Source organism: Barbatula barbatula (genome assembly GCF_947034865.1).
Source record: "Barbatula barbatula genome assembly, chromosome: 22".
Lineage (NCBI taxonomy): Eukaryota > Metazoa > Chordata > Actinopteri > Cypriniformes > Nemacheilidae > Barbatula > Barbatula barbatula.
In genome coordinates, this window is record NC_136785.1 from 7,748,659 (window position 1) to 7,760,119 (window position 11,461).

The window sequence follows — 11,461 nt, forward strand, 5'->3', positions numbered from 1 at the left end:
GTGGCCACGTCAGGGCAGGATCTGCTTGATTGCCTCAGTCTGCTTCTGCTGTGCCACGTCCTCCACGGTCTCACCGAACAGCCCAGCTTGCAAGATTGGCATATCCAGAAGGCGGGCCTTCTGGGTGTTGCGTTGCTCATCTGCGCAAGATTGAGCCACAGATGCATCTCTTGGACCACCATTCAGTGTCGAAGAGAGCTTACATGCCCTGGACGGAAGTCTAGGTCGACCCCTCCAGGTGGCAGCTGTCTGCGGGCACAGGTGTCCCATGACTGCACGTTCCACCTGTGGGACGTCAATGTAGTCTCTAGCCGCCCCACCATCCAGGGAAGCCACAGCTACCGAGCCTGAAACGTGCCGAGAAGGGTGCATTCCAAGACTTGGTGAGCTCATCAGGCACCTCCGGCAAGAATGGCAACGAGGCGACGCACGGCTTTTGACACAAGCTTGACCGCCCGAAGACAGGAGCTCAGAGGAATTCTCCGCATCCGATGCCAGAAGGTAGCTGTCCGATGCAATGACAGAGATTTTGTCATCATCCCTGTGAGGAGTCTTTTCGCTATGGGACGGCCGACTGCCGCCCATAGGGGATCAACCAGATTAGCATGTAGGGGTATGGGTGGTCCGCAAGCCTGAAGCCGACGGAATGACATCCATAGGAGTCCCCAAATCACCCCCGCCGCTCGCCAAAGTGGCTTCTGCTCCATCTGTGATCCAACTCTTTTAACAAACATTTTATGTTAACAAATATAATTTGTGGCAAAACATCAGTTATGAATGGATTAAAGGAGTTATTTTGCAGCGTACACAATATAGTTCACGTGTTTAATGTATGTAATGATGTTCTATGTAATGATGTTATTTGTTAACAGCTTTCCTGTATCTCAGTGGTAAGAGCGTTGTGTTAACAACGCAAGGTTGTTGATTTGAACCCAGTGGATTGCACATACCTATGTGTAACAATCACCAGCTGGAGTGCCATTGAGAACCACCAGAGGGCACTCCACATCAGACCATCACTCACTCACAAACTACATTTCCCAGAACTCACTTCCCGGACTCATCATCACTGATTACATTCACCTGTATCTCATCACCCTATTAGTCTCACTCTATATATACCATGTTCACTTATTCACACACGGCGAAGTCTTGTTTAGCCAGTCTAACATTTCCGAGCGGTTACCTGTATTTGTTCCTGCTGTATTTGATCTGATATTGTTTACACTGACTACGATTCTCTGCTGCCTGCCCCGACCTCTGCTTTGTTTACGACCTTGATTCTGCCTGTCTACATTATCCTTGACGCTGTTGTGTGACCTCTGCCTGTTTGACTATTCTTAGAATAAAATACTGCACATGGATCCGTTACAAAAGTAATGTAGTCTCTGACTTCTCGTTACATAAGACTTCACCACACCAGGATCCAGCAGCCCGGTACCCTGTCCTTACTGAGATGTCTTTTCCCGGTTCAATGTCAGGATGGCAACTTCTCAGCGCTAGCATTGACCCAGTAGATCATCTATTGCACCTTCGTCAAGGAGGCCTATCTACGGAGGAGTATGTCCAACAGTTCAGTGAGATATCCTATCAGGTACCGTTCTATGATGAAGGGTTTTTTTAGGGACTTGTTCCGTTTCGGAATCAATGACCCAATTAAATCATTGTTACCTAGAGGGGAATCTAATTGCAGTTTAAGGGACATCATGGACTATGCTCTGATATTATGTGGCTCTCCGTGTACTCCGTGTACCTTGTCGGCTGAAACCCCAAATAACGTTTTTGGGGGGATAAACAGTGTCGACCTTCCAGAGTCAAGTCAGGCCCGAGACGACCTTCAAGAGTCAAGTCAGGCCCGAGACGACCTTCAAGAGTCAAGTCAGGCCCGAGACGACCTTCCAGAGTCAAGTCAGGCCCGAGACGACCTTCCAGAGTCAAGTCGGGCCCGAGACGACCTTCCAGAGTCAAGTCGGGCCCGAGACGACCTTCCAGAGTCAAGTCAGGCCCGAGACGACCTTCCAGAGTCAAGTCGGGCCCGAGACGACCTTCCAGAGTCAAGTCGGGCCAGAGACGACCTTCCAGAGTCAAGTCGGGCCCGAGACGACCTTCCAGAGTCAAGTCGGCCCGAGACGACCTTCCAGAGTCAAGTCGGGCCCGAGTCGACCTTCCAGAGTCAAGTCGGGCCCGAGTCGACCTTCCAGAGTCAAGTCGGGCCCGAGTCGACCTTCCAGAGTCAAGTCGGGCCCGAGTCGACCTTCCAGAGTCAAGTCGGGCCCGAGTCGACCTTCCAGAGTCAAGTCGGGCCCGAGTCGACCTTCCAGAGTCAAGTCGGGCCCGAGTCGACCTTCCAGAGTCAAGTCGGGCCCGAGTCGACCTTCCAGAGTCAAGTCGGGCCCGAGTCGACCTTCCAGAGTCAAGTCGGGCCCGAGTCGACCTTCCAGAGTCAAGTCGGGCCCGAGTCGACCTTCCAGAGTCAAGTCGGGCCCGAGTCGACCTTCCAGAGTCAAGTCGGGCCCGAGTCGACCTTCCAGAGACCGTTCACGTCACGTCTGCCCGGCCAGAGACAGTTCACGTCACGTCTGCCCGGCCAGAGACCGTTCACGTCACGTCTGCCCGGCCAGAGACCGTTCACGTCACGTCTGCCCGGCCAGAGACCGTTCACGTCACGTCTGCGCTATACCCCTGAACCGACAGGTCTGCCTGGTTCTCTTGAAGGGACGTCTCAGTCCTGGCCGCCTGCTCCGCCCTGGCCGCCTGCACAGCCTGCTCCGCCCTGCCCGCCTGCACAGCCTGCTCCGCCCTGGCCGCCTGCACAGCCTGCTCCGCCCTTGCCGCCTGCACAGCCTGCTCTGCCCTGGCCGCCTGCACAGCGTGCTCCGCCCGGTTCCGCCTCCGCCCCACCTTCCTCCTGGACAGTTTTAGGAGCGTCTGGAATCCGCTCCTTAAAGGGGGGGCTATGTAACAATCACCAGCTGGAGTGCCGTTGAGAACCACCATTGGGCACTCCACATCAGACCATCACTCACTCACAAACTACATTTCCCAGAACTCACTCCCCGGACTCATCATCACTGATTACATTCACCTCTATCTCATCACCCTATTAGTCTCACTCTATATATACAATGTTCACTTATTCTCACACGGCGAAGTCTTGTTTAGCCAGTCTAACATTTCCGAGCGTTTACCTGTATTTGTTCCTGCTGTGTTTGATCTGATATTGTTTATACTGACTACGATTCTCTGCTGCCTGCCCCGACCTCTGCTTTGTTTACGACCTTGATTCTGCCTGTCTACATTATCCTTGACGCTGTTGTGTGACCTCTGCCTGTTTGACTATTCTTAGAATAAAATACTGCACATGGATCCGAACGTCTCTGACTTCTCGTTACACTATGTATAAATGTAAAGGATAATGCAATGTAAATTGCTTTGGATAAAAGCGTCTGCCAAATGCATAAATGTAATGTAAACATTTTGCTCAGTGTTGTTTTTGTTTTGGAGAGAGGGATATTTGGAACTACATGATTTTATCCTAAGATTTTGCTTGATTTATTACTGGATTAATATGTGATTCCTTCTAACATGTGTGCCTTACAAACCTTTGTATTTTACACATATGTTATGTGTGAATTATCAACCTTAGCAGTGATGACAGACATGTAGCCATATACAAACCTTTGGAGTTTTATACAAAGATGAACAGATGTACATGTGACATATAACTTAGTTTTTGCAGTTTTCTTGTCAAATAGGATGACAATTTGTAAATATCACATTGAAAAATTGTGTTGTGACAACTGGTCAATGGTAAAGCTCTACTGTGAACAAAATGTTGCTAACATTTTCATTATATTTTGGCCTTGTCATTATGATTATAGTGTCTAATATTAAACTAATCATTGCATGTAAGGCGGCACTCGATTGCAGAAGGATGTTTTGGCAGACCTGTGTGCCTCATTTAGCTTCACATGCCTTCTCATAAGGCAGTAAATCGCTTTCTCGCTGATTCCTGGTGGAACATTCTTCCTAACTCGGTCCGGTCAACCACATCTCTCACAACCTTCAAAAAACTACTTAAAACCGATCTCTTCTGTGAATACTTGACAGACAAATGTAAAAACATATATCTTATGTACACTTACCCTCTCTCTTTCTCTAGTGGTCTAGATAAATCAATCAGAAACGTGTTGACGGAAGAAATGCGTTTTTAGGCGTTTTTTAAAGATGGCAACAGAGTCTGCTGATCTTGTAGCAGCAGGTAGATCATTCCACCAATGTGGAACAGATCCAGAGAAGGTACGGGAGAGTGACTTTTTTTCCTGTTTGGGATGGTACCACTAGTCGTTGTTCCTTTGCAGACCGCAGTGATCTGGCAGGAACATAGATCTGCATTAGCGAGTGGAGATACGATGGTGCGGACCCGGTGGTGGTCTTGTAGGCGAGGAGCATAGCTTTGAACTTTATGCGGGCGGCAACAGGGAGCCAGTGTAACCTGATGAAGAGCGGAGTTACATCCATACATCCATACATGTTTGCTATAAGAGTGGTCTTTGGTTTACCTGAAAATGGGAATTGCAATAGAAAGGGCCTCATCATCACTGTACCAAAATGCTTATTTTAGTTTTGGACATTAGGAGTAATTTTAAGTTTAGATAAAGATAAAGGCTTGTCAGTTTTTTGTGCTAATTTATCTTTGATATTTAGAAAGGTTTGTTATATTTTTATGTTTTGTGTTTACCATCATATAAAAGTGTGGTGCTTAAGCCGTAGTAGGTTATGGAGCAGTCATGATGTGTGTTGCATAATTTTATGAGCAATAAATGAGCTAATACCAGCACTTAGATCAGTCTCAGATTACTTATTCATAATATAGTATTCAACTCATAGGTTACATGTAACAAAAAGACAATACCAAACATTTTATATAAAAAGTTTAATTTACATAACAGTGTGTTTTTGCTTTCTGTTAATTTATTTCCATAACAATATAAGCGCTACAGTTATCTCAACTCATTTGAAGTATTTTAAGGTTAACACATAAAATGAATTTGCAGACTGAAATGAAAAGAAGGCAATTAGTTTCCTCAATTTAAATGGAGTAAATTGAATTTGATATAATTAAATTATAGGAATATTTCCTCAGTAATTTTTAGAGGACTATAACAAATTTAAATATGTACTTTTGCTGCAGTACATGAGGGAAAAGCTCTTTTGCGCACTTTTTTAATATTTAATCCATAGATTAGAGGATTAAAAAGAGGTGGAACTATAACCAGTTCTAATGCCAAAAAATTACGAAGACTCTCTGGAATGTCATTTGCACCATATCTGCTATACATGACATCAAAAAGCATAGCAAAGCAGAAATTTATCAGTGATAGTACATGTGGCAAACATGTTTGCCAAAATTTTCTTCTATTTTCCAGAGATGCTTTACATGCAGCAATGAGTTTAACATAGGACAGTATAATAATACCGGCACAGCATACACATACAATAGCAACAACATAGCCGTAAACATTATTAACAAAAGATGATGCACAAGACAGTTTTACAATTGACCAGTTGTCACAATATAATTTGTCTATGTGGATTTTACAAAATGTCCTGAGATTTGATAACAGGGCTGCTGGAATCACACAGCAGTTGGGTACGATCCAAGAAACAAAAATGAATTTGCCACACGTGCGATTAGTTAACTTAGAATGATAATCCAAAGGTCTGCATATGGCCACATATCTGTCATATGACATGACTGTTAATATTGTAAACTCACAAAGTAAAGAGCTGTAGATAACAAAGGTTTGCAGAGCACACATGTAAGAGGATATCACATATGAATCAAAGATTAGATCAGATAACATTTTAGGGTAGAATCCTGAAGCTCCATATATTCCGTTCAAACACAGATGAGCCAAGAATATAAACATTGGTTCATGAAGAGATTTCACCATGATAATAATTGCAACAAGTCGAAAATTAATTGACAATATAAGCAAGTAGAGGAAAAGAAAACAAGTGAAATACAAATGTCTAAATGATTTTGATTCTTTGGGCACCATAAGAGTGAACATCACAGGATTAGACTTATTATCCATCAAGATCAAGGTAATGTATATACATTACCTAAATAATATATGACAATAATATTCTGCAAGACAAACAGCACCCAAGACAACGTTACCAAATATTTGTTAACAAAGTAAATTAGAGTTCATTGTATCAGTGTCAGATGTGTCAGTGCCAGTTAATGTTGAAACGAAATCATAAAGTAGTGAAGTAGAGGTAGGCGGCAGAAGATCAGACCCAGAAATCATGAGCGTGGCTTTGTGGAGCCAGGAGGTTTGGTTAGTATTGCTTTTTATAGATGGAAATAAGAGACATACAAATATCTTGGGATTAATTACACTCAGTGTCAAAGCTTGGTTAAAATAGCCAAATAAAAAACAGGAAGAAATAAAAGAAAGACAAATCATTTACAAATAAAGGAAATACAAGAAATTGTGAGGGCAGCATTTACATGTAACAAAAAAAGTATTCCTTGTGGTTATACTGCTCACGTTTAACAACTTTCAGACAAATAACTGGAATATGAGCTTGTTGTATAATATAGCCGTTTAAAAACGAACTAGTCACTGCACACATAACATTGCATGACAGTTCTGAATTAAGTATCTACTTCATAGTTTACAGAGTATGTTCTAGTATGTACTGTTTATGTCTGCCATATGTTTATTGTCAGGTGAGACTCTTGTGACTTTCTTATTTCTGTTATTCTGCTGTATGTTGCTATTTTTACCCTTTTCAAAATGAAACTCATTAAAATGATTTGACATACAATGTAATTGATCCCAGGATATATGCAAGTGGAATATCTCTTATTTCCCAATTGAAATAAAAACAGCAATACAATTCAAGCCCAGCTGTCCATACGCACCCGGCTCTTGATTTGTAGGTCAGACGTTTCCTTCTGCTCCAACTGTGATCAAACTCTTTTAACAAACATCTTTTGTTGACAATTATAATTTTTGGCATAACATCAGTAATCAATGGATTAAAGGACTTATTTTGCAACGTACACAATATAATATGTTTTTGTCAACATTTTGCTCAGTGTTGTGTTCATGAACCAATGTATATTTTTCTGTGCAATATGTGTATAAATGGGATATTTGGAACTACATGATTTTATCATAAGATTTTGCTTGATTTATTACTGGATTCATATGTGATTCCTTCTAACATGTGTGCCTTCCAAACTTTTGTATTTTACACACATGTAATGTGTGAATGATCAACATTAGCAGTGATGACAGACATGCAGCCATATGCAAACCTTTGGACTTTTATACTAAGATGAACAGATTTACATGTGACATATAACTTAGTTTATGTTGGATTTGACCATTTCTTTATATGTTCATTGCAGTTTTCTTGTCAAATAGGATGACAATTTGAAAATATCACATTGAAAAATTGTATTGTGACAACTGGTCAATGGTAAAGCTCTACTGTGAACAAAATGTTGCTAACAACTTCATTATATTTTGGCCTTGTCATTATGATTATAGTGTCTAATATTAAACTAATCGTTGCATGTAAGGCGGCACTCGATTGCAGAAGGATGTTTTGGCAGACCTGTGTGCCTCATTTAGCTTCACATTTCTTCTCATAAGGCCAGTAAATCGCTTTCTCGCTCATTCAACATTCTTCCTAACTCGGTCCGGTCAACCACATCTCTCACAACCTTCAAAAAACTACTTAAAACCCATCTCTTCTGTGAATACTTGACAGACAAATGTAAAAACATATATCTTATGTACACTAACCCTCTCTCTTTCTCTAGTGGTCTAGCTTTTGTTGAACACTAGTAACTTTGTATTATCATCAATTTTATGATTGATCCTGTATGCACATCCCTTTTTGCTTCCTGAACTCTTCATAAGTCGCTTTGGAAAAAATGCGTCTGCTAATTGACTAAATGTAAATGTTATAAATCTCCCTGTCACAATCCTTTTGATACAATGAATAACAGGTATGGTTCAAGTAGTGTCCCAATGAACCTGCCTGATTTGCTGCCTGAAGAGATGCTTATTGTGTAAGGTAGACTGTTATCAATCCTGTAATCTATCGTTAAAAACTTAAAAAGGTTCGCAAAAGAATCTTGGATATCATATATCTAATATCATGATCTTTGTATTTGTTATAATAAATTAATACATATTCAATTAGAAAGTTTATTTGTTAGACGTTTATTGTGAATTTTTAAAATCGTCAGTGGGATTGGGCAAAATAACATGCTTTAGTTGTGTTTTAATCTGGATGAAAAACTGAAGTCTCGCTTTACCCTTACACATCAATGTTAAACAGCAGTTTATCTGATCTATCTATTCTATTTTTCCAAATTGACAATGCAGTGTCACAGCCAAAGCTGCGACAAAGAAGGAAGCCACACATCGGATAGCGGTAATTTCTTTTATTAACATAAGAATAAACAAAAATTCAATAAATGAATCAAAGTAAAAACAACAAAGGCCCAGAGAGCGCCGGAAACCTAGAGCAACAACAGCCTCATCACAGGTGGAACCACTCTCACTAATCACATCACCAGCCAAACAACAAAACAGATCAAGAACAAACCAAAGACAAAGAATTTCCAGGATTCTTAAAAGCAGAAACTCAGAATTCAGGGGCCGCTGGTCCATTAGGGCAATGCACCACCAAATTGCAAAAACAAGGGATTTTTTTCTGTCATGTTGCACATTTACCACAGTGTACCACCACAGTGTTACGCTTGCTGTCACCATTCAAAGTGTTCTGCCCCTAAAAGTACAGCTCAAGCAGCATCAGGTCATGTTCTGTACAGTACCAGGTTAGCCCTTAACATGCTTTCGTCATCACACCCAACCTTAACTTGTGAACCGATTGGAAACTCTATACTCCTGGTACAAAAAAGCGGAAAAAGTATCCTTCTTTCATTGAGGATACTGTGGATGTTTTAAACAGTTTGTCTAATTTAGGCAATGTTGGGTCCCACTATTTAATTAGCATAGATGTTGAGTCTTTATATACTAACATTGACCACGAGGAGGGTCTACACGCTTTGAAACATTTTATTTCTGATAGAAAGGACAATAGACCTCCTTCTCAATTCATTGTACAACTCACTGAGTTTATTATTTATAACAATATTTATTGACAAGCTGTACAAACAGAAGATTGGTGTACCAATGGGTTGTTGTTTTTCGCCTAATTATGCTTGTCTGTTTTTGGGGTTATGGGAGAAGCTGCATGTCCTCAACTCGGTTAATCCTTTCTATCATTGTATTACATGGTATGGTCGTTACATTGATGATTTATCATTTATTTTTAAGGGTACTGACTCTCAGGTCCGGGAGTTTCACCAATACCTTAATTCCATCAATAGGAATATTAAATTATCTTTAGAATACTCGAAAACCAGTATTGATTTCTTAGACCTAATCATTTCTATTGACCCAGAAGGAAAGTTACATACTACGCTTTTCAGAAAAAATACCTCCAGAAATACCATTCTTAGGGCTGACTCTTTTCATACTCCGTATCTCATTGATAATGTACCTTTCGGCCAATTCCAGCGGTTACGCCGCATATGTGACGAGAATGTTGATTTTGAAAAACAGGCAGATATTATGTCAGAACGTTTTATTAAAAGAGCCTACAAACCAGATATCGTCGCTTGTGTACGTTCCCGAGCTCAATCCCTTTATCGCCTTGATACTTTGATTAAGAAGGGACGTAAAACAGATACTCAATCCCGCCCCTTTTTTGTTACACAATATAGTAGGGAGGCCAGACAGAATAAAACGGATTATTCAGGACAACTGGCCCATTATTAGTTCTGATTCTACCCTCCAACAGGTCTTTCCTCAACCGCCTCTGTTTTCTTACAGAAGGGCCCCGACTCTTCGAGATAAGTTGGTACATAGCTATCTTCCCCCTGAGAAGAAGGAAAGTTGGCTTAAGAGACCTATTGGGTTATACCGTTGTATGAATTGTCCTCATTGTAATAATATCATTCCCTGTAAAAGTTTTGTGGATTTTAAATCTACATTTAAGATGAACGATTTTATAAACTGTAACACTACATTTGTTATTTACCGTTTATCTTGCCCATGTAAGAATGTGTTTTTTGTCGGTTGCACAAAAAGACGTTTACGTGATCAGTTGGCGGAGCATAAATATGCTATTCGTATTAGCAGCCCAGATTATCAGATGGCTCAACACTTCTTACATATGCACAACAAGAATGATTCCCTATTGAAAATAGAGGTCTTGGAGCATGTGAGACCTTTGGATAGAGGTGGGGATAGGATTCGTAGACTCAACCAGCGCGAGGCATTTTGGATCCATCAGCTCAATGCGCTTCGTTATCCAGGTCTGAACGAGGACATTGAGTTTAAGTGTTTTTTATGATATGTTTTCTATGCCTATATATTGGTTTAGCCTTATACGTATTTATGTCTTTATGTATGGTCGATACTTGTTACTTTCCTCTCCAGATGACCTATGTTTGAGGGATATTTCTTTTCTTTGTTTTATTTCTTTTCTTCATTTGCTGTGTTGCTAATTATGGTTGTTCACCTATCCTGTAGACCTGATTGCCTTATTGTCTTAATTGATTGTAGAAGGCCTGATTAGGTTAATTGAATTTTCCATTGTCTGACTGTGGGTGGGAGTTTATTTATAATTTGATGTCATTCTCGTTCTTTGTGATACTTTGCCCTGAGGAAGACCAGTTGTTGGTCGAAACATGTTGGCTCTTATACAAATATATTTTTTAAATGACTTAAGCCACACTTAATAAAGGCTTTTTAACTTTATCCTTCTCCTTCTCATATTTGACTGAGTGCCTGGGACCCGCTTTTTTGTTCCGGTTTCGTTTGTTACCTACCCCAAGAGCACCTATCACAGACTTTTCGACTTTTCTACTTCACCTGAGCGCCTGGTTGAACCTCTTCATAGCTCTATACTCCTGGTATTGTGAAAGATTATGACATTTAACCCAAACCCGCCACATTAAATTTAAATTAATTTATAAATGCTACAGGTACATGCTTTGATCGTTTGAATGGTTGATTGTTTGAATTGTTTCAGTTGTAGTGAATCTCGGGAAACTATGAAAGTAACCACAGTAATATATATATATATATATATATATATATATATATATATATATATAATTAACGGTGTTTAACCGTACCTATCTTATAAACTTTTAATGATGCAGTAGTATCAATAATAGCAACAACTAAATACACTCATCCAACGGTGATCAGCAGATCGTATATTAACTCTAAGAAATATTACATTCCTGGCCTTGGAAAACAATACTCTTACTGTAGTACAGTACCACTTCAGAACTCGTAAAGAAATCAAGCAGTGTAAGGGATACATAAGATGTGATCAATAAACACAG

At 40.6% G+C, this 11,461-nt stretch overlaps 1 protein-coding gene and 1 pseudogene across 2 annotated transcripts; one reads left to right on the forward strand and one right to left on the reverse strand.

Moving 5' to 3' along the window:
• Nucleotides 1-5,171: 5,171 nt before the first annotated feature.
• Nucleotides 5,172-6,101, reverse strand: LOC306911577 (olfactory receptor 6E1-like; the record flags this gene model as incomplete). Its single annotated transcript, XM_079487045.1, has 1 exon — nucleotides 5,172-6,101. One exon carries the CDS (start codon nucleotides 6,099-6,101, stop codon nucleotides 5,172-5,174), a length of 930 nt encoding a protein of 309 aa, XP_079343171.1.
• A 1,034-nt stretch (nucleotides 6,102-7,135) lies between these two features.
• Nucleotides 7,136-7,678, forward strand: LOC306911578 (olfactory receptor 2A12-like; annotated as a pseudogene). Its single transcript has one exon. The product of its transcript is annotated as an olfactory receptor 2A12-like (transcript).
• The last annotated feature ends 3,783 nt before the right edge of the window (nucleotides 7,679-11,461 follow it).